The 23,800-nt window shown below is 45.3% G+C and overlaps 1 protein-coding gene and 1 long non-coding RNA gene across 10 annotated transcripts; one reads left to right on the top strand and one right to left on the bottom strand.

The window, feature by feature from the left end:
• Positions 1-89: 89 nt before the first annotated feature.
• LOC132346347 (uncharacterized) lies at positions 90-8,360 on the top strand. The gene is made up of 2 exons (XR_009496157.1): positions 90-180; positions 7,448-8,360. It is a non-coding gene; the product is annotated as an uncharacterized lncRNA (long non-coding RNA).
• Positions 3,740-23,028, bottom strand: C10H14orf93 (chromosome 10 C14orf93 homolog). Of its 9 annotated transcripts, none has more exons than XM_010808890.4 (8): positions 22,894-23,028; positions 11,991-12,808; positions 11,071-11,214; positions 9,355-9,675; positions 5,851-5,912; positions 5,521-5,624; positions 4,745-4,857; positions 3,740-4,476 (listed from the first exon to the last, which is right to left on the bottom strand). In XM_010808890.4, the coding sequence occupies exons 2-8, from the start codon at positions 12,591-12,593 to the stop codon at positions 4,057-4,059; spliced, it is 1,767 nt and encodes a 588-aa protein (XP_010807192.1). In that variant the 5' UTR covers positions 12,594-12,808; positions 22,894-23,028; the 3' UTR covers positions 3,740-4,056.
• Positions 23,029-23,800: the final 772 nt, after the last annotated feature.

The raw sequence follows: 23,800 nt of genomic DNA, 5'->3' as shown, positions 1-23,800 counted from the left end.
CACGCGTAGACTCGCGCGGCAGCCCCCACTCTCTCCGGCCCCCGCCCCCCTCGCTCACACTCAGCACCGACTCAACTTCTCTCCCAAACTTTTGTCTGCCTGGCCGGATCTACTTTCCTGGAGGGCGGAGCGCCGAACGCGAGAGGAACAGGGGTGTCGGCGCAGGAATCCTGTGCACCGGTAAGGGGTAGAGGGGGGGCGGGTGCTGGTGCTAAGTGTCCCGGAGCTGGAGATCCGCCGACTGGAGGCGAAAGGAGGGCGGGGGGCAGTTTAGGCAGTTGCTACTACATCACTCAAGAATTAGGACAGGAAAAAGTGGGGGAGGGGAGGGGAACTCTTTGTTCGCAGTTGGAATGCGCGGAGGGGCACGGTGGAATGTCGCGAGGCGAGACCCGGCGACGCGAGGCTTGTTCTGCGCAAACACCGTGACTTTGTTCCTAGTGTGGGGACTGTGGGAGAGATGAGCAGGGGCTGATACAGAAGTACTGTCGTGAGATAGAGAGACGGAAGAAAGGCAGATACATAGGTTCAGAGACGCGCAAGAGCCCAGGAAAGCGAGGAAGCTTATATAGAGAGGTGGTGGAAGACAGGTATGGAGAGGAGAGAACGACCAAAGGGGATCGTAAGTGGTGCGGGGATCGAAGGCTGGATAGACCTAGAAGGTGACAAATTCGCGCAAATCCAGGGAGAATGAGAGAAAAACAGATAAGCTGAGATAAAAAGACAACTCTCTGAACCTAGAGCTCTGTAATGGGTGGGAGTGAGCTTTAGTGTGTGAAAAAGGAGAGGAAAAGGCTGGGGACTAATCTCTACCTTCAGGGTAGGACAGATAGAAGGATAGACAGACACCCCCTGGTGTTGGAAAATGAGATTTTTAGCAAATATAGCAACTGGGGATAGAAGGCCTGGTTTGAGGGTTAGCGAACACCCTTGGTTGACCCATAGGAGACTGTTGATCAAGAGTAAGTACTAACCTAAGAGGAAGAAGAAAAAAAAAGTCATTTAGAGGCGATAGCAAGTGAAAATGATCAAGGTGGATAAGGAAAAGAAGCTGATCTTGGAGGATCAAGAATAAGGAAAAGAGGAAACCATGGCTGAAGCTGAATGCACCTAATTAAATATCAGCCAACTGATTTTGCCCAGACTAGCACATGGGGCGTGGGGGAGGGGAACGGAGAAAGAAATGACTCCTTTGTATTTAGATAGTAAATTAGTATGAAAATGATATGCAAACAAATCATGCATATATTTTCATCTCAACATTTTGAACACCTTTTATAATCTTAGTGTAGCCTTAGGGAATGAAGAAAGAAAGGAGGTTAATATCTTTGGGGAAATCAATTTGGCACAAACTATTAGGCTTCTTTGTCGTAGCTGTACTGTGTCTCTGACCTCATCTCTCTGGAAAAGCAGCCTGTTTCCCAGATCAGGCCTACAGCTTTTCTCTGATCCAGAGGAGAGTTTACTCTCAGACTGGAAGCATGGAGAAGGAAACCATTAGTAAGAGAGCTATCAGGTTGCATCTAGAACCTGCCATGAGCTACATCTTCAGGGTCTACCATAAGGTTCTCCCTCCTCTACTGTCTCCACATAGGGAAGGAGAACCTGGATTCTTCCTTCCAATTACTTACATCCTCCAATATTTGGGAACTTCGCTCCTCTGGGGTTAGAATGGGAGAGTAGATCTTATGAAAAGTTGAGATGCCATTAAAGGAGGCCCATCCAGGAGTTGGTGGTACAGCAATGGGGCAGAGTTGGGATCAACAACCTGTGTTTTCAGGGGATAACAGAAAGCAGACACAGATGAGGGGAGGGTGTGGTGTGCTGACAGGGTATGCTCCAGTAGTGCTCATGACCTTGGAGTAGACACTCCATAGTCTGAACTGGAGCTAGGAGCTCCACAGGCCCTACTGTCCACACCCTTAATTAAGCTCTATATACACTGCTGCTGCTGCTAAGTCGCTTCAGTCGTGTCCGACTCTGTGCGACCCCATAGATGGCAGCCCACCAGGCTCCCCCATCCCTGGGATTCTCCAGGCAAGAACACTGGAGTGGGTTGCCATTTCCTTCTCCAATGGTGATTCCCAAATCCACCTCTCTAGCCCAGACCTTCTTGGACTTAAAAAACTCAGCTGACAAGTAGCATCTTTACTTGGTTGTCTCAAAGGCACACAACACTCTAAACTGACCTCACCTTCCCTGCCTCCCAAAACTGGCTCCTCCAGCATTTCCTGAGTGAATGATACCATTTTTTTAACCACTTAGCTACTTACGCCAGAAACCTGAATATCAACCTTATGTCCTCCTCCCTTAACCTCAAATCCCACTGAATCCTATCACCATTTATCAATTCTGCTTCTGAAGTATCTTTCAAACCTATCCTTTCCTCATCACTACTATATGTATGTGTCCTGTATCTCAGGCCACCATCTTTTCTCTCCTGGACCACTGCATAAGTCTCCCTGCCTAGGCTTTCTCTCCTTCCCATCCATTGTATACACTGAAGTGAAGTGATTCTTCAGAAACACAAAACTGATCATCTTATTTCCTTGTTAAAAACTTGTCAACGAGCGAATTCACTGACCGTGGTTAAGACTCCATGCTCTCACTGCTAAGGGCCCAGTTTCCATCCCTGGTTGGGAGAGGTTAAAATCTTGTAAGCCCTGTGGCATAGCCAAAAATAAATATTTTACAGAGTCTGTCTGCCCCTCCACTCTCTTCTCTCCGCATCATCCCCTCCCCAAATGGTTCTGCAGCAGAACTGCGCTCTCTCTTGCCTCTGGACTTCTGTACTTGCTGTTTTCCCTAGGTTTGGAACACTCTCTCTGCCTCCTCTTCCTTCCTGGTTAACTCCTCCTCGTCTTCCAAGCATCAGTCTAAACACTCCTCTGAGAAGCCTTGCCAGACCACCAGAGCAAGTTAGCTACCCCTGTGGTACACAGCCATGGCACATACACGCCCCCATCATCACATTTATCCCAGTTCATTTCATTGCCTACTTAAATGCCTGGTTTCCTGACTAAATGATAAAACTGCTCAGCATCTAGCCTGTTCAACAGAGTATCCACAGCACCTAGCACAGTACCTGACACCTAGTAAGCAGTCCATATGTTATATGACGGACTGAACAAAGAGAAAGCCATGTTTATGTCTCAGTTTATCCAAAAATGCACACGTTCTCTGTGTTTGTGTGTATGTTCTGAATTTGTGCTTATGCGTACACAAACCCACATACACCACCTTCTTCAAAATAGTTTGGCTGACAGAACTAAGAAATAGCTACCAAGCTGCATATACTGCTTGGTCACACGGTGGGAAAGCAGCTGTTGGTGAGACATAGGAATTCTTTAAACCTTAATTTCCTCATGTGTAAGGCAGGAATAATAAATGCTTCCTTATATAATTGACTACATCCCACCAGGCTCCTCCGTCCATGGGATTTTCCAGGCAAGAGTACTGGAGTGGGGTGTCATTGCCTTCTCCGATAATTGAATAAACAATAGCTATTACTTCTAGATCCCAACTCCCAAATAGGTACGGAGCTTGTGCTCTGCTCAGAAGCATCAAGTCCATGACTGAAACTGTCCACCAGGTGGGAGTATTACCCCGGCCTGGTGCTGTGCTGCCTCCACTGCAGAGCAAGACCAGCAATTGGGGGAAGTCGAAGCTACCACCAGGGCCACTTGCTTCCCCAGAGCTTTGAGTGAAACTAGCAGAAAAAACAACTCAGAGACCAGGGCACATGTCAAGAAGGCCTGTTTCTTTGACCCATACTCCTCCTTTTCTCATCCTAGGCTCCTCCGAGGCACTGTTTATGCTTAGGAATAAGCATTTTCTGGCTTGCCATTCACAGTGGGGGGTGTTTTTCCCCCCATGAAAATACGTCCTTTTATCCCACCAGAGCTGCTAGCTTCTACTTCCAGCGGAGACTGTGTTAAGAGAGGCGGGTTTGCTTCCTCAGACTGCAGAAGACATCTCATTTTGGGAAGCCCTGTGGCCACCCCTTTCAGGGACATGGGGAGTGGCATATGCCAGAGTTATTCTTGATTTTAGATCTCACTCATCCTTTTCCACCTTGATTTCAATGAATGAGTTCAAGTCTGGACAGCAGGTTTTGTGGGCTTGGTCAAAAGATGGGGAGACAGGGCCATTCTCATCACCTCCCTCATCCTCCTCTTCTTGGAAATTAGGATTATAAAGTTCCGGTGGAAGAAGCTGGGCCTCAGCAGAAGGCAAACGGTCTGAGGGAGGCCCATATACACGGTTGGCTTTGGTGCCATGCTTAGAGTTGGCATCCAGGTGGTAGCAGAGCTGCGTGAGGCGCTGGGCCCGGAAACGGGGAGGCCGGGCCACCCAGACACCTGGCTCATTAAGACTGTCCTCTTCATCTGACATCAGCTCCTCTGTCACATCCTTCCATAGACGTTGGTCCTCAGGGCCAAAATGCCTCATGATGCTGGATCGGTTGGCAAAAAGCTAAGGTAGGAGCCCAGGACAGAGGTTAGGGAGAGCAACAAACCACGCATTAGGTTTGGGGAAAGGGTTTGGGTAGGAGGAAAGCTGTGAAAAATCTGTGCCTGAGAGAACTAAGTTCCCAAGAGAACCCAAATCAGATCTTAGAGAATTGGCTCCTGTCTTCCTTCTCCTCCACTCAATCCTGTTCTCAGAGGCCACACCCTCCCACTGTGGCTTATTAGGGTTTAGAGTTTAGCATCTTTTCTGAAAGGAAAGCCTAGAAACCTACCCGGTATCTGCGACTTCGAAGTTTCTTCTCCTCTTTCTCCTTCAGGCCTTTAAAGGGGTTTAAGGAGTTGCGATATTCACGCCTCTTAGTAAGGAAGTAGGCTACACAGGCTCCTGGTGGGGGGGAGAAGGGAGGCAGCAGAGAGCAGAGGTCCTCAGCCCCTTTTATTTTTGCTGTAACACTACCAGGTGGAAGAGGGGAGAACCACTTTTACACAATGGGCTTTCTGGGCATATCCATCAGCATCTATTCCTTCCTCTCTGGTGTAGCTCTCTCTGCCCCTCTACATCTCTAACAGGAACTCCTCTCACTATAAAAAGACAACTCTGATGCTTCTGCAACTCCCCTCCCCCAACCACAGTCAAACCTACCCCATTCTGCTCGGCTGACAGCAGATCCCAAGTACTTTTTCAGCAGACACTTTCTTAATGCTACAGACAAATAACAGAAGGGCACGAGAAGTAGGAAACCCAGGACTCGATATGTAGGGACAAAAGGGGAGGCCTGGATTCTAACCTCCTTTTCATAATACCCAAGACTTGGGCTCTGTATAAGCATCATGCATGATGGTGTTCTAGCCCCTTCCTTCTCCCATTTTCATTTCAGACTGAGAAAGGGAATAAAAAGACAATCCTAGGTGAAAAAATAGCCAAAACCAATTTTTTAAGTCCACTATTTTCAAAACCACCTAAATCATCTCCATAGGCCTCTTCTCCTCTGGTCAGGAACAGGGGATGATGAAAGGCTGGGGTGCAAGTTAACTCGGTCTTTCTCACCTTTCAGCTCCTTGTCAGTGTAATTGTGGGGACTTGTTACCAGCTCTTGCTTGAGCTTTTCCAGAAGGAACTTCACTACGGAAATATTCCAAGAGGACTTGATGCTGCCGCAAGAGAAGAAAGTAAATAAGACAGTCAGCATTTTAAAAGCTAGACAGAGATTCCTCCACTAATCAGCTTTGTGGGAAAGTCCTCCATGGCCTAAGGCACGACACAAAGCGCAATGGTGAGGTGGAAGCCCTAGCCTAAGTATTATATTGGAGCAGCCCCCCTCTACTTCCCTCTCCTTGGCAAAGTTCCTTATGATCTTTTCCCTCAAGAGGATCATACCTTTCAGACCCATTGAATCTCTTGTCATTGGTGATGTGGTTATGCACATTATGGACCAATTTCTAGGGGAAACAAACAAAACACAGAATCAAGCCAGGAAAAAATGTGATGAAACCCTTTTCTGGTCCCTATGGGGTTTTCTGCATGAATCTTGCCCATAGCCTAGGTACCATTTTCTGCTGATGCCCTTTTTTAGCCAGAGAGCCTACCCATGTTAGTGTCTCTAATGGACACCCCCTCCCCACTTTTTTTCCTTTTCATTTAATTTATGTGGAGCTTTCAGAATTATTCCGGGTCTTACTCTTGTTCTCAGGGAGTATGATCACTAGAATATAGGTTTTCAAACATTTCCACAAACATACTTCTAATAGCAAGGAGAGAGCAAATATACAACAGGGCTACTTCAAGTAGACATTTCTCGAAGCCCCTTTAGTCAGTCAGTAGCTCAGTCATGTCTGATTCTTTGTAACCCCATGGACTGTAGCCTGCCAGACTTCTCTGTCTGTGGGATTCTCCAGGCAAGAATACTGGAGTGGTTTGCCATTTTGTATTTCTCTTAACATGAAAATGTCTCCCAAAATCTTCTAGTAAAATTGGTGACCCAGGAAAATGTCCCAGGTATATGCCTTTGCACATTACCGGAAATCCCAGGGGTCCTCATATCATGGTCAAAAAAACACAAACCTGAAATAACAGAAATGTGAAATGAAAGGGAACTTGGAGACACTGTCACCCAACCATCCGTTTACATCATTAAACAGGCTATCTTTCAGCTTTGCTTACATAACTTTAATGATGGCTTCTCACTAGTTTTTGACTCAGCTACTATGAACATCTCTAATTGTTAAAAAAAAAAAAAATTGCCTTAGATACTCCAAAATCTGACCCCAGTTTTGCCCTAATAGTACCTCAAGTATTTGAGGACGGCTTCCATGTTCTCCTGAGGTCTTCTCTTATCTGGTCTAAACACCAAGTCCTTCAACCGGTCCTCACGACATAGTTGCCAGGCAGACTCCTCATGAAACTATGACGCTCTGGTTTGCCAGTGTTCCTCTTACAACATGGCACCTGGAACTGAATCTAACTCAGCCACTGAGGTCTGGCCAAAGGGAGCATTACTTCCCTGAGTAGAACTCTAAACTTCTAGGAATGAAACCCAAGACGCTGTTACCTTTCTTAGCAACCCCATCACTACTCAGTGTCACAGGGTTCATTCATAGTGAGCCTGTAGTCATCTCAAGTCCATTTTTCACACAGGTTACTATTTCCACCCTTCTCCAACTGTTTTGTGTTTTTTTGTACTCTAATGCAGGATTTTACATTTCTTCCTATTAAATTTAGTTTTGCTGTTTCTGATTATATTTTCATCCCAAGGTCTTTTAGTCAATGGAAATTACCCAGTCCCAAACTGATGGGATGCTGATCTCAGGATTTCAGCTTTGTATTCAGAAATGCCCAATTTCGCTTCTTACTCCTATGGCTGACTCACCATATCAACTTAGGAAATTACTGTTAACTCTTTATGACTAGGTTCTCCACTCTATAAAAAAAAGAGTTGTACTAGCTTCATATCTGATATAGTTATTTTACCTTTTAGAAGTCCAAACTTGAGAAATCACAAGGGGATGGGTGAATGCTTCAGAAAGAATTTGAAAGAGTTGCAAAGAAAGAAAAAAGATGGAGGAGGAGTTGCATAGCTTTCCAATTCAATTGACTTGGAAGAGATCAGCTGATAAAAATCAAACCAAGCTTGAAGTGAAAAGGGAAAATACTCTAGCCAATAATAAGTGTTAAGACTAAAGGATGCTGGCTCACCTGCCTCCCGAGCAAGCTAAAAATAAATAATTTCTCCAATGGGTGGCTGGATCTGCAGCAGTCCAAGGAATTAAGGTTCTGATTTGGACCTTTTGGATCCCTGGCAGAGCAGCAACCCACAGCAGCCTCAACAGATTGGAGAAATGCCTCTCAGATTCCTTCCCAGAGCTAAAGGTTGGAACAGTGAAGATCTGCAACCATCCCTCTCCCTCTGAACCTACAGACTCACACAAGAACATTTTATATCTTTCTCTGTGATGGGCAGCAAGACTCCCTGACTGGTCCACTTGCCCCTCTTCACATCCTACAACATGGAGCATGATGGCTGAGCATGCTTCCCAGAAGGCACCGTGCCAAGCCCTCCAGAGGGCAGGAGGAAGCCCGGCCTCACCACTAGACCTCGCACAGTAGGCAGTAGGCACAAGAGGAATAGAACTGACCAAGAAAACCCTGATTTTATGCAAATTGTAATTATCACACATATATTCTGATTTGAACACTAAGACTTCAGGGGAATTCTCTTGAAATGTATTTCTAGGTATAAGCCTCCATTTCTGCCACTGGCAACAACAGTGTCCTGTTGGATTAGAAATCCATGACAGAGAAACTAAACCTACTCCCCATTCTTGATAAGTGACATGGCATTAAACATAACCAAAATCTGAAATAAAGATTAGAAATCAGTTGATACTGATTATGAATGGTGTCTTCTGGAAGGGAGAAAAAAATATCAATGTAAAAACAAATCAAAGAAAAAGAGTAGGATATCTTAGAAAAAAGGAGAAAGAAGTAACATAAATAAAGGAGGTATAAATGGTAGTCAGCCGCTGTCAATCTTTACTAAGGCTGTAACAAGGAGAAGTGGGTTCTATACTCTGATGAGATTTCTCTGGATGTCAGTGGTGACCACCACCCTTGACCAGAACTCTCAGGTTACCTCATAAACTATTATCCAGAGAATGGAGACCCATTACAGTCTCCATTAGAAAGACGTCTTGGATGACAGAGCTGATCCAAAGGTCTGTAGTCACCCTAAAACAGGGTTTCTCAACCTCGACTCTAACGACGCTGGATAACGGGGTTGGGGTTGGGGCGGGGAATCCTGTAGATGGTGGGGTTGTTTAGGGATGCACTAGGGCTCCAAGCCACTGTAAGGTTTCAGGCAGAACTGATTCGGGCCAGTACCTTCCCTGCCAAGAGCTTTGAGAATCACCAGAATCTTCTAACCTTTATCCTTGAGCTGAGTGTCTAATGGTCCTCTGCATCTTTGGGGGATGGGACCACCTCAGGACACCTTGGCCTTTCTGCCCAAGGGGCCCCTTGCTGCTTGCCCTGAACACTGGTTATTTGCAGGCAATTTCCATGCTATCCTGCTGCAGTCAATCTGCTGAACTCCATAAAGATCTTCCCATCAGAATTATGAGATCACCAGGAGACAGGACATAATTCCCTTATCTTTAAATGGACGATATCAATCTATCCGGAAAAGCCTAAACAAGTTCCACTGATAGCAAAGGGACTGTCTGTCCCTGGGGCTAGGGAACAGTCTGTCTCCTTCTTGCCCTTCCCACTCCAGCAGGCTTCAGGATACCATTCATTCCCCATGGGACGTTTAAAATCAACCCACATTTCACTCTTCACTTATCTCTCCAAACTGAAGAAAAATGTATAGCAATTGAGCTCACTCACAGAGAGGACCAGATCCCGCTTGCGTCTGGAGTTCTTCTGCCCACTCCCTCTGGTCCTGCATGGGGAAGCAGTGAACCCTAGAGACTGTCTCAGCTCCCCAGTTCCCCCAGGGCCTGACTCTTCCGAAGGCCCTTCCAGGGTGGCAGCAGCACTGAGCATGTCCTCAGGGCGGGGTGGCAGTAGCTTGGTTCCATTTTCTGGCCCGGTCTCTGAGGTTGCCCGCTGGATTGCCAGTTGTGTGACTGGTGAAAGCTGCTTGGCGTAAGCAGGCACCAGCACCCGCTGCACTGCACCTTCAGAGGCCACATAATCGTCCACCAGCTAAGAACATACGGGAAAAAAAAAACTCTATTAGCCAGCCGGGCTTGTGGGAACCTGGTCAACTGTCATTCACTGGTAAGTATGATGAACAGGAGTGGGGAACAGGGGGGAGTCTAGCCCAGTCTTCAGTGGTTCATGGCTTGTTTCTCTGGGACTCCGGTGGGAGCGTGGGGCAAATATTTCTTGCAGATACAGGGCTTCTTGGGCTTCCCTGGTGGCTCAGACAGTAAAGAATCTGCCTGCAATGCAGGAGACCTCAGTTCCATCCTTGGGTTGGGAAGATCCTCTGGAGAAGGAAATGGCTACCCACTCCAGTATTCTTGCCTGGGAAATCCCATGGACAGAGGAGCCTGGCGGGCTAGAATCCATGGGGTCACAAAGAGTCAGACACAACTGAGCAACTTTCACTTAACGGGGCCTCTCATCTTGGGTCATTACCACAGGACTGATTGTAAGGACAAGGCTTGTTTCTGATGCTCTATTTGTGAGTAGTCATTGATGCTTTGCACCTGAGTATAGGTTAGGTAGCTAGGTAAGTGTTTTGCTTGAAAGGGATTGAGGGAGAAAGCGATGATAAGAAAACCAAGCAAGAGGAGTGAGAAAATAAAATAACAAGAAGGAGAAATAGAAAAATGGGAGCAAAGGAGGGAGATATAAAGTCAGAAACCTCTAGAGAGGCTGGTACTGCCTTCCCCCTCCCCATGCCCTGACCTCTTCCCTTTGCGGGTCCAGCAGGTGCCCTCACCCTGATCCTGCCCTGGCTACATCTGACAGTCGCTGCCCTGACATCGGCTTGCCTGCCTGTGCCCTCACTCAAGGACACACAGGGTAGGGGAAGGAAGGAGGGAGGAAGGGAGAGAGGGAGAGGAGAAGAAAGGAGGGGGATTTCTGCAGCCAGGAAAACAAAACAGTGAAAGTGGGGGAAAAAACACAGAAAGAAGCGGGGGAGGAGGCTGAGATTTATAGACCTGTGAGCTGTTTTCTGTGCTGTGAAATCTAATTCCATCCTGTCGGCTTGGAAGCCTTCCCTGCCAGAAAGAACCACAGCTCAGGGCACTGCCGGGCCTGGTGCCTCCCTGCCTCCTCCCACCTTCCCAGCAGCTCCTCCAACAGCCCCAAACCAAGTCTAGTCCCTGGCCGGGCAGACTGGGGCGAGCCTCGGGGCCATCACCCACCCGTGCGGCTAGGCCTTGGTGGAGCAGTGACCAGTTTCAGTATGACCCTGGAGGCGGCCTTCATTGCTCAGATCCAGCAGATGGGCTCAGAGTCTCAGCCCCCCTGCTCTGCTGCTCTACTCTTTCCTGGGTGTCTAGGCCTTGTCGTTGGGGGTGGAGGAAAAGACAGAGGGCAGAAGGAGGACGCGGTGGAGGAGAGGGTGGATGGGAGCTGACAGACCTCCCACTGTCTCTCAAGTGGCAACACATCTGTTAGCTTCACATCTCTGAGATCTCTAGAGTTGCTCCATCTCCTTTCCAGACTTCCATGTGACATTCTTCGGTTTTTACTCGACTCAGCCAGGATTTTCCTGCTCATATGGCCCTGAGCAGTAAAGAAGCTGAAATATCAGTGTATTTCTATGTCTTTTCCGGCTCACAAAACAGGCTCGTTGGCTTCCCTCTTCCTCCGTATGCGTTATTATCCTCTTAGGTAAACTCTCGACTGCCCATTTTTCCTCATTTTATTTCCTTTCCTCTACCTCCCTCCTACCTTACCTCATATTCTCTCCCTTGCATCAAATCTTCTTCCACTTAGGTTCATCTTTCTCCTCTGCTCTTTGTCTCCACTTTTTCTCCTTTCTGAACCCTTCATTTCCAATGGCCTCTTTCCCTTCTTGAACCTGTTGGCTACCAGCTTTGCCCTTTCCCTCCCTCATTCCCTGCTCTCCCTCCCCACCTCTGCCTCTCTCTCCTCACATCCCCATCTCTCTCCTAGTCCTGAATTCCTCTTGGCAAGCAGAGGGCCCGTGATCAAATATGAATGAGTCGTCTGCATGGCAGGCATCCTCGCCAGGAGAGGCAGAGCCCATGGAGCTGTCAGGCAGCTGTGGAGAAGGTGCCATGCGGCACAACAGAGTGGGAGGGCAGGGCAGCCCCGATGCCACTCATGCCAGCAATGACCTTCTACCAGAAAGGCCACGGGGTCAGAAAAAAACAGAGGGCTAACTCTCCCTGACGACAAAGGAAACTGGGTACCCTGCTGTTGCATCACTGATACCACCAAAAGAAAGGCTGAAGGATGGAGAGGAGAGAGAAAGAGAGGAAGGCCAGGAAGGGCACAGGGAGCAGCTCGGCTCCTGTCCTGTGCTGTGTACTCACGGGGTTGAGCATCGGGGGCCCCTCGCCAGCAGTCAGGGCGCATCCCGGGAGCCGCACATCTCTCTGAGCTGCCGGGAAGCCCAAGGGTCCGGGCCCCCCAGCCGAGGCCGCTCCCAGCTGCCGCAGCTCCTCGATCACCACCTGCACGCCACTGCCCACACTGTCACACTCCTCCTCCACAGCCGGCGGCACGGCCCTGCCGGCCTCCCCGGGGCTCTCCTTGAGGGGCCCGGGCTCCTCCAGCGGGGAGCCGTGTGCCCGACTCTCCCTGTCTTCATCCGCGGCGGGCACCTTCCCTTGCCTCAGCTCACCCACTTCCTCCTGGAGTCGTTTTAACAATTCGTTGTTGGCCCTGGCGAGACTCAGCGCCGCCTCAGCCAGACCCACGGCCTTATCCACCCGCTGGTAGATAATATGCAGGAGCTGCTCGGAGCTCTGGACGGCCAGACCGTGTCCCGTCACCGTGATCGGGGTGCTGGGAGGAGGATTCCCGCCCTGACAGCCTGAGCTGGCCCCGCTTGTCTCGTTCTTACACGCACAGCAGCAGCATCTGGCCTCGCTGCCACTGGGAGGGGAGAAGAGAATGGTGGCGCTGAAGGACATGGTTGTCGAGGCGGGAAGGGCGGTGCTCACGCTCCTGGACTGCTCCAAAAGTGTCCCCAGCCGACCGGACCGCAGGAAGCGCTGGCCTCTCTGGATTCACTTTCCTTCCTCATGGAGGGTGGTCAGAGGAGCCTGGGCACCCGGGGTTAGGTTCTCTGAAGGAGCAGTGGGCTAGCCGTGAAGGCGCACACAGTCCATGGCTGCCTCTTCTCGTCCTGCAGAGTGGAGAGGGCCTTCTCTGTGCAGATCCTGGGCTGCCCTAGTCCCCCACACTGAGGGGTCACCCTCACCCCTTCCCCATAGGGTGGGCCCACGAAGGCCTTCCCGAGGAACTTGGTTTCAGAGGGTGGAAGGCATGAAACCCCCCACCACTCCAACACTAAGGAACAGAGAGGGGACTCTAAAGGACCCACGGGCATCTGGAAAGATTAGAAGATTAAGGAAGAAAATGTAGATCTGTCTTCTCCGCCTCTCTATCTTGGCTGTAATAACAGTATTGCATTTTATTGCTTTGACATCATTCCTTAAGGAGTTCAGAACACTTCACGTAGGTTAATCTCATTCACACAACAGCTCTAGGAAACACATATTAACCCAGGGCCAGGGAAGAGATATGTAGAGAACTTATATATCTTTTTCAAGGTCAGGGGAAGACAGCAGAAACCAGTTATTGCTACTTTCAATCTAGTGTGCATGTGATTTTTTTCTTAAACTGATACCACTTTTTGTTGACATAAAGAATGATGATTCTACGGTCTCTATAATTTGCATACAGATGCACTCAGAGTAAGACTCCTAAATGAGGAAGAGGCCAATCAATGCAGCCCCCAAGATGCTGCCAACCTCACACTATTATATCATTAATGCTTTGGGGATGGGCAGGGAAATGAAAGGAAAACCTGGATGGGAGAACTGAGCTTCCCTAATCAGGGCTGCAGAGACCCCTACTCTCACACTTTGTACACCTGGGCCTCCAGCCTCTGCAATAGAAGCTAACTGTTCTGAATGCTCCAGCTGGAAGCCCAGAAAAATCACCTCCAGGGCCCCTCATCTCCACTTCTCATGCTGCTTAAGGGAGCGGCAGAGCTGAACGGGAGTTTCTAAGTAGCTCCATGCTGCCACTCTGCCCACACAACCAGTCCCCAAAAAGAGAGATCAGAATATCAATGATAAACCAAACTGCCTCTCCTCTGAATCACTGTAGTTAAACGACTAAAACTCCAGGAAAAAAAGAAGGAAAAAAGTGTGGGAGGGTTTGTACCACTGAGAACACTCCAAGGAACTTCATATTGTCATTTTCTAAATGACACTTGATTATAGAAAAAAAGAATCTTTCTGCCTGAAGCTCCCTAAATGACAAAATCTTATGTTTACAATTTCCTCAAGAGATACATTTCTATCTTACCCTGTAAATTATATCATAACACCACAATTAAAAGGAGAGGAGGAGGTTAGGAGAATTTCCCACATACAGAAATTTGGGGTTTTATTTTTTTTTTGAATCAGCAATCTCATTTCAGAAATAGGCAATATCAATGCCTCTGAGGTACTAAAATGTAAATCTGACAATGCATTTTAATTACATTTGGTTATTAAAGAATAGTCTTTAATTTGCTCTTTCTACCCTTTATATCGAAGAAATGCTTTTCTGTGCTAGATATTCACTTCTTGAAATAACGTTAACTCAAATCCATTTACTGCTTCTCTGTCATTAGAGTCACTGGAAAGCAGAGCTAAACCTAAAAAACTAAAGGTTAAAGCCAAATTAAAACTAAAGGTTAAAGGAAAGCACTAAGCAATTCCCAAGTCAATTATGAATGAATCATTAATATATCCTTTTCCTTCTTAAATAAGGGCCTACACGCTCCTGTGGGGTTTTAACTTTTTTAAAACCAACATCATGCACAGAGTTTAACCTGAAACGTGGATGCCGTAAGAAAAAGAAAGTTATGTAAATGATAATATACAAATGATCGCTCACTTGGGTTTAGGATTGGTACAGTAAGAAATTAAGACCTGCCACTTATGTAATATTTTACATCAACTATAATTCAGTTAAAAAACTTTTTTGGCAGCACCACTCAGCTTGTGGGATTTTAGTTCCCCAACCAGGGATTGAACCCAGGCCCTGGGCAGTGACAGCACACAGAGTCATAATCACTGGACCACCAGGGAATATACCCCCCAAAATTTAATAAATCAGTAATGTATAAAATAAGCTATAAGGATATGTGCGTATGTGCATACTCAGTCATGTCCAACTCTTTGAAACTCCATGGACTATGCCAGGCTCCACTGTCCATGGAATTTTCCAGGCAAAAATACTGGACTGGGCTGCCATTTCCTACTCCAGGGGATCTTCCTGACCCAGGGATCAAATCCGAGTCTCCTACATTGGTAGGCAGCTTCTTTTCCGCTGCGGGACCTGAGAAGCCTAAGAATGTACTTTACAGAAGAACGTAGCTACAAGAATATACTTTACAGGGAACGTAGCTAAAGTTTTTATAACAACTATAACTGAAGTACAACTTTTAAAAACTATGTACCACTGTATTATATACTTGTAACCTATAATATTGTACATCAGATAAACCTCACTTTAAAAAAATTTTTTTAAAAACGAAGGTGCATCAGGTTGGGACTCTGTGTAGGTATCCTTCCTGGGATCAATCAAACTGACAACTGCTACACTCTTTCTTACAGGGGGCCTTCTCCCCTGCTGGCCTTGTACCTGTCTCAAGCCCTTCTGTCCCTTTAAACGGTCTTTCTTAGGTCATCTTCCCAAAACAGCACTGAGATGGGAGTAATAAATAAGTAAATAAAATAAAAAATAGGGTTCTCATCATGCGGTACCACTTAAGGGCTATTTGAACTTGGGCCTCAGTGTTCTCTGGGGCTATCTACCTCCTCTCTGCCCACTTGGAGTGTTTTTGTGAAGATTATTTATAATAAAGGCACCAACAGAGTGCTGGCACATAGTCAGTGCTCCACACATAACAGCTGGATTCCTGAAACATTTTGTGTTCCTATCTTGAACATCCATGCTGATGTCCTCATTTTGGAAAAAAAAAAAAAAAAGGCAATGGCTTGAAATAGAATTTGGGGAGCTTCCCCTCTAAATTCAATACCAAATTTGTAAGAAATTAATTCAAGTCTACAAAGATGCCTTTTATCAGTACAAAACCTTTTATGATGCAAATTAGAAAGGTAATTGAGAAAACAGTATTTGTAACTACTTGCTATCATGACCTGGCTTTAGACTAACGATACTGTTCAACTTTACTCATTTTTAATTTTGTTTATTTATTTGACTGTGCTACATATAACATCTTAGTTCCCCAACCAGGGATGGAACCTGTGCCCCCTGCAGTGGAGGCTCGGAGTCCTAACCACTGGACCACCAGGGAATTCCCAACTCTGCTCGTTTTTAATGTACTAAATATATATTCATATTTGTGTTGACATAAAATATCATGATACTAACCTGCTCTACAATTCTGTCCCTCAGTTTCTTTCTGCTTTTCAACTTTGGGTATTACCTAACTTCATCCATTTTAGAATGCTACTTTCAGGGCAACAAATACATGTCTTCTTGAATCACTCTGTCTATAAAAACCTGGTACAGTGCAGTGTAGCACAGCGGGCATTCAAATGACTCTTTTGGGGTATCTATGGACATCATTTCTGATTTAGTTTCCCTGGGTCTTGCTAGAGTCTCCCACATAACCTCTAAGACCCTGAATAAAAAGATAAGGAAACTGGGGTTGGCAGGTATTACAGGAACATTTCACAATTACATTTACTAACCAGATACCAATTTAAAATGCTAATATCATTAGCTACATATATCTTCATTAGAGAAGAAGAGCAAGTTATATATATAAAAACAAGTGTTTCTAAAAATTCTGTCTATATAAGGCCATGCTAAAGGATGAGTCACCAAAATGGATTGCCACCTCCAAGTACTCAAGAGAAAGGAAGATAAAGTCCCTATACACAAGGAGCTTACAGCACATGTGAGAACTAAAGTCTAAAGAACAAAGCAAAATATATACAAGTGGCTAAAAATATAGTACAGAATAGAAATATCTTGAGTTAGTTCAAAATTATAGAAAGATCAACAGAATGAAATCACGTGAGAAAGGGGTCTTATCAAAGAAAAGTCTCCAACTGACACTTGAGCAAGGTGTAGAATGAACTGGTACCATGGTAAGAACAGAAGGTGAGTGAGAGGAAAAAAATCAAATATTACAGCATTAACAGGGTACACGTGAGAGGTCAGAGCAAAAGGGCTTATATACAAAGTACAGAGAGCTGACAGTGGGCTTTGAAAACCAAGTTAAGGAAACTCCTAGGTCAGGGGTCAGCAAACCTTTCTCTGGAAAGGACTAAAGAAACTTAGGTTTTGCCGGCCATGTGGTTTTTGACACAACCATTCGACTTTCCCATTGTAGCACAAAGGGGCCATTGATGATACATAAATATAAGTATGGCTGTGTTCCAATAAAACTTTATTTATTAATACAGAAATGTCACAAAATATTAATTTTAATATTCATATTAAAAAAATATAAAAGCCATTCTTAGCCCATGGAACCAACAAAAACAGGTGTAATGCCAGACTTAAGACTACGTGCTATAGTTTACTGACCTCTGTCTTAGCACTTAAAGTGGAACAGTTAGAGATTAGAAGGCTGTTTAATCCTGGAGAGAGGTGATAAGAATGAACTTTTGTGAATATGAAGGTTCAACACCCTGGAGAAAGGACTGATCTTATTTCTTAATAAATATGCGGGATAGAGAGATTGGCTAAGACAACTTCAAGACTGTAAACCTAAGGGTCAGAAGATGGTAACACTGACAGAAATGAGGAAGCTGAGAGGCAGCACCAGCATGTTTGAAAAGATGTGTATTAATATAACATGTTAAAATATCAAACTGATGGCAGCAGCTTTAAATGGAATGTTCCGAAAGCAACTGACTAGGACTGAAAAACAAAAACAGAGGAAGGTCAGAGCTGGAATGCAGACTTGGAAACTTTAGCAGGAGGTTAATTTGAACCTCAGAGAGTGAATGAGCTCTCCAAGGAGTACGTATAGGTCCTCGGCAGGGGCCAAGGACAGCACTTGGAGCCAATCCTTGAAAGAGTCTTCATTAAAAAAGAATGGTCAGTAAGATGGAATAAAAAGTGTTAGGAACACCAAAGTAGAAAGAATAACAAGAAAGTGGGTCTAGTCAACTGTGACAAGTGCAGCAGAATGGTTAAAACAAGATGAAAATTAAGGAAATGCATGTTATTTGTCTGTGATGGTCACTGGCACTGACTAGTAAGTTTGTTTTTTTTTTTGGTAGTGGAAGTAATACTATGCATTAGATGAAAGAGAAATTGATGCAGAGAATATGGAAGCAAGACATGAAGTCAAGTTTTCTAGAGTATAGATACGAAAGGAAGGAAGCAGGAAGTCAGAAGAGGCACTACAGCCTCAGTATATTTAAAAAGCAGAAAAAAAATAAGGTCAGTGAAAAAGGAAAGGATGAACGTATTAGGAAAGGATTTAGGTTTTCTTCTAGCAAGGATCCTCCCAATGTGAGAAGGAAGGCAGGTGAGCTCTTCTCTGAGTCAGCAGAGAAGAAAAAAGATGAATCGGGGCAAAGATTCACTGATGTGGCGCAATGAAGACAAATATGTACGCTATTGAGACATTCTTTTTTTACGGACCTTCCTCAGTATGAACAATTCAAACTGATAAGAGAATTTCATTATAGATAGTGCTGCATTATTTGCTGTTACAACCTATTAAATCCTTCTTTTCTAACACTGCAGACTTAACATAATCATTCTTGCTTTTTTCCATAACTAGTTTAAAGTTTCAGAGCCCCTTTAACTCGGCCAACGTTATTAACATACCTAAACTTTATTCTGGTATCTTTATTTATTCTGGTATCTTTATTATACTTCTCAAAATGTGTAACTGTTTAATACCTGTGAAGCAATCCATGGAACGTTTGGCAAAGCAACGGTTAATAAATTATCCAAGCAGTGTCTATACCATTATTATTAAACATTAATACTGTCAACTTTGGCAATTTCGGATTGCTGATTTATTTTAAAACCAAGTTTGCATTTTTGTTCAAGAGGAATGAACTAAGACTGACCATCACTGAAGAATATATATGCCTTTTGCAAAATGCTATCAACTTTTAGAATTGGAATGTTAAGAAAATGATCTTCAATCCTATGATGACTTGCCAACACAAAATGACAGCAGCTGTCAAACTTAAGCGTGCATAAAATCTGTGTTTGGGGTTCATCAGTATCAGTCTAATTTTAATAATGTGAAATAAGCCTAGAAAATGTACTTTTCAATACTTCTGGTATTTTTTCATAAATATTTAGATAAAGAATGAAAACTCATCTTTGGACAGACAGTTCAGGGTAAGGCTGTCCATAATCTTAACTATCCATTTCCTCCCAAGTCACATGTATTTTTGTTAGAACTAAATATATCATACTCTTGGCAGCTCCCTTGCTTGCTTCAACCCATTCTGAGTTTGAATTTTCTGCATGACTGAGTTCACCTCCAAACTAGGAAAAATAAAAGTTTTCTGTCTAATAGATGTGTAGTCTATGGTATCACTCAGAAGATAAATGTTTTTATAATGGGCCCTTGACTCATTCAGGGTCATGCCAGCAATGGACTTCCTTAAATGCGATTACTGAAAGCATAGCAATTCATACCATAATCTTCATTTTAAGAAATAAAAAGGAAAATGGCCACTTAAACCTCCTGCTGTGCCAGTCAGCCCTGCTCCTCCACCTGAAGGTGCAAAATGTCTCATCCGCTAAAAAATGTCTCACTTCTCAAAAAAATCTACTTCTATCAGAGATGAGCTCTTTATCACACAAGAGCAGGCAAGGAAATATCATTAATAGTCTTTTTCTACATTTTGAAACACTGACCCAAATAGAGATCAACAAAGAAAATCTAAGACCTTGTTTTTTAGGGGTAAAAAAGAGATGTGGACCCAGAGGGCAGAGTGAGATCCTAAGAAAAGGATTTCACATAATCCGAAAATTTCAAGTACATCTGTATAGTAGTACCAGAGTTTTCAACCCAGTGTTAAACCGTCTCTTTTCTTTATATTTGCTAAAATGCAACTTGGTGAGATTAAAATGACCTGTGTAAGGTTTTCATAACCATATACCTGACATAAACGGCTCTTCCGGCATTTCCGGAGAAACTGAAAAATGAAAAACTAGCTCCCAAAGTTGCGTCGTATGCCCAGCGAGCCCTTGGTAAATGTTAGCTGATTAAATATTAGTCAAAGATGACAAGGTGGGCACCAGGGAAAACAGAACCATTTCCGAAGAGAGTGTTTCAACTACAGGTAGGGCGAGCGCAGCAGCGCAAAGGGGGAACAGAGCTGAGCTCTTCCCTTGGGGCCGCAGGGGACAGGGCGACCCGTCACTGAGCCCCCGGGTAGACGGTGTGCCCTGGGGGTCTCGAGGAAGGGGTGTTCCTCACAGCGCCGCAGACAGACGACTGACCCGAGGAGATCTAGCTGGATCACCGCGGGTAACTGCCACGGGGCCAAGAAAGCGCTGAGGATGGCGGGGGAATTCCCGAGGAGGTCTAGCTTTGGCTGCCCTACTGGTGTCCCACCGCGTGTGCCCCTCGCGCCGCTCCAGCCGCCTCGGCTTTTCCGAGTCGCGCGGCTCACTGCCAGGGAAAGCAGTGTCTCCTCGTGTACCCTGCCAGCGCGCGCACGCGGGGAGGCCCCGCCTCACCAGTCTCCAGGCTCCTGATGATTGGCGGTTGGGCGATGGGGCGGAGCAAGGCCGGGGACTTTACTGGCCGCAATCCACAATCACGCAACAAGTCAGGGAGGGGAGGGGCCTCTTTAGGGAGGGACACGACTGCGAGGCTTTTTCAAGGCCGCCCAACGCCATCTTTAGCTTGATTTTTTTGTTTGTTTACTCCCTTTTGTTCCCTGCTGCTCATAGAGCTGCGTGTACACGATTATAGGTACATTGGCTACAGATCGGCCTCATACATTTGGTGGTGGAAGGCTTTTCATTCCTGCCGGCCTCAGCTACAGATTTTTCAGATAACACTAGCAAGGTAGCAGTTGCCTTTAGTTCAAGTAAGTTTTCATCGCTGTGGGCCCCGCAGATGCCAGGGCAAAATCAACCGACTTTAGCTTTTGCTTTGCCTTGGTAGGAGGGCCAAGCCAACGATATATTCGTGGGAGGAATTCTCTTACCATCAAATTCAAAGCAAGAATACTGGCTAAGAGCCTAAATTCCTAGTAAAAATCAATTAACCTAGGAAGACAGGGGCTTGGGCTGTGTACCTTTCTAAGAAGAGCTGACTTCTCCGAGACGGTAAAAAGTATACGTGATGACGTACAATGAAGGGGGAAAAGAATAAGAAAGAGCAAAATTCCATTAATAATCCCAGCACTACTGCCATCACAAAGGCTACTTTAAAACTCTGACTAGATTTCAGATATGCAGGTCTAAACTTGTGGAATGCTCCACATTTGAGACTGATCTAACTTGTATTGTTAGGGAATAGAAATGCACTCAGTACAGCTAAGAAACCCAGAGAGCTCACAGTCTGCATTCATTACAGTGAATGTCAAGACTTGTACAAATAGTTTTATCGCCGTTGTTAGGTGTCCTAAATACAGCTTGAAACTGAGTGGGACGCAAGCTGGGGGATGGAATTGTATTATCATCGTACAGTGGTTTTGTTCTCCTGAAATTTCAACTCTACAGTAGATCTTTTTTTTTTATCTCGTGGTCACTATTTAATTTGTGACATTCTAGTTTCTCCCTCATCACCCCCATATATTTCCTATCCTTTCACTCCAATCTGCCAATACAGATTTGAATACGCTTTCCGTATGACTCCTAATAGGAGACAGTGGTTCTATAACAATTAAGTGAGAAAATGGCTCCTGTAACCGGAGGTACTGCTCTGAGCCTGTTGCCCTCTAATTCATACACTTATGTCCATGACTCTTATCTTAGGGAGAACGTTTTTCATTCCAAAAACGCAACACGGTAACCAAATGCATTTCTTATCCCTCCTATGTATTATTTGCCTTTGCCTCCTCTTGGCCCCTCCCCCATCACCACCATCAAGAACGGTTTTAGAGAATTGGACTTGACTGGATTATTTTCCTGATATTTTGCCAGCTGTGGAGTTATTCAAACAAATCCCAACCTATAAACGACCATTTTTGTCAAAAAGCCAAGAGAGAACTTCCCTTCTGAACACACCAACCAAACCACACATAAAGGCCAAAATATACACAGCTGTACATTTAGGAACGTGAGACAATAAAAAGCAAAACCACTTAGGCAAAACAGTCACTAAAGAAGGCTTTAAACCACAGAGTCAATAAATTGCTTACCCTCATTTGCCACGTGAACTGTGTATTCCCTAGCAATTATTTAATTATTCAGTAAGCTGATACTTTAGAAAAGCAGAAAATACAGTAAATGCACGTAGAATCAAAGTACCTAAGTAATTTTATGCATAGGATTTCTTCTAGGCTGTAGTTTGCGCATGAAATCCTGTCTGGATCACATTTGGGAACACAAGAAAAAAAAATCCACATTCTAGGGGCTGCTTTGCACACATAAAACCAAAGGCAGTAGCTTTTAAAAACAAAATCTGATACGGCACATATACACACTGTACATATACACAAAGCACAAAACCCCAAGATAAATCTTAACGAACTTATTTGCTTCAAAACACACACACACACACACAGTCTTTATGAAAAATGTGGGTAAGACACACTGTAAAAAGGGCTTTGACCCCTCCCCCAGGGAAATGAGTGTCACAATTATAAAATACAAACATTTTTAACCTATTGGCCTTGGACAATTGCCACATTCAAGCCACTTGGTTTTGGTTCTGGAAGAGGGTGTGTAAAACGCACGCAAACAGCTCTGTGAGGGAGCCTCAAATCTGTTTACTTCGACGTTGCCTGTGGCAGAAATTTACATTATCCCTTCGGCCGGCTTCAAAAAGAAACCTCTACTTCCCAAGAGGCTAAATTTTTAAAAACCCCTCGACTATAAAAATTTACCAGTTCTTAAAATGTGATAGCAAAAAGAAAAAAAATCTCTATAAATTTGGCTGGAAACAGTTGTACACGGCCATCCTGCTTCTCAACTTCTTGGTATATTTAAAACCTTGACCAGGAAAAAGAAAGAGGAAGAGAGACAGAAAAAGAAATGGGGGAAAGCGCACATTCCCCTTAGCAACAGTTTCCTCACCCCAGCACTGCCACAGATCTCTATTTTTTAAAAAACTTGAATACACACACAAGATTAAGGAGAAAAAAAATGGAAAAAGGATACCCGAAGGTCGTATGGCTCTTTGTATTCGTGTGTGTGCAAAAAGGAGGACTCGCGGAGCCCGAGCCAGCAAGCCCCGCCCCTCCCCGGACGCCAGCCCGGATTGGCCATTGGCGGCCGCGGGGCGCCCCGCCCGCGAGCACACGCGCAGCGCCCGAGGCGCGGGCCCCAGGGGGCCCCTAAGGGCCGCTCGACCCCCGACCCCAGCCACCTTCCTCTCCAACCCGGGCGACCTGCTTGGCACCTTCCCCACCTCTCTCCCCTTCCTTTCACTTTTCAGCCTCCTCTCACCCTTTCCCATGTTTTTTTACCAGTGAACCCTGGCCCTTGTCACCAGCATAAATAACAGTCCAGTAAGCACCTTCTCTGACAGTTTGCTAAATTCGGTTAACTAGTCAGTAAAATTCTAGAATAGGATTAAACATCAGGCAGCCGGTGTGTGGGGCGAGTTCATGATTTCCAGGTGGAACTCTCTGAGTCACGTCTGCTGTTAACCCTTCCGCCTTTAAATGAACCTTCACACACGTATGTGCCCTCCTTCAGGGGAAAGGCAAAGTAGCCTTACACTTCTGGCGTGGTTTTGCTCAATCTTCTCCCCAAATTTTTTCTCTATTTGGTTAACACTGCATTCTCAAGAACCTAAAATCGTCTCCCTTTACCTCCTGCATGAAGACCTGGTTGGTTATACCTGCATTATAAACCACTCATAATCTGCAGGTCCTAAGCCCCTGTTTGTACTTATTTCCCACTGCTCTTCTTCACTTCTGTAATATTCCTTTGTTCACGTGGTCTCATCTGCCTGGAGTAATAATGCCTGTCTCTTCTT

The sequence above is a fragment of the Bos taurus genome, chromosome 10, assembly GCF_002263795.3.
Source record: "Bos taurus isolate L1 Dominette 01449 registration number 42190680 breed Hereford chromosome 10, ARS-UCD2.0, whole genome shotgun sequence".
In the NCBI taxonomy this organism is placed as follows: domain Eukaryota; kingdom Metazoa; phylum Chordata; class Mammalia; order Artiodactyla; family Bovidae; genus Bos; species Bos taurus.
This window is presented reverse-complemented; position numbering and strand designations above follow the sequence as displayed.

Excerpts from the sequence above, each read along its gene's own strand:
- C10H14orf93 (XM_010808890.4), bottom strand. The coding sequence starts at position 12,593 with ATGTCCTTCAGCGCCACCATTCTCTTCTCCCCTCCCAGTGGCAGCGAG. Across the intron at positions 5,913-9,354 it reads AGCGGGATCTGGTCCTCTCT|AAATTGGTCCATAATGTGCA; the intron begins GTGAGTGAGCTC and ends TGTTTCCCCTAG. Across the intron at positions 4,858-5,520 it reads CACTGACAAGGAGCTGAAAG|GAGCCTGTGTAGCCTACTTC; the intron begins GTGAGAAAGACC and ends CCCCCCCACCAG.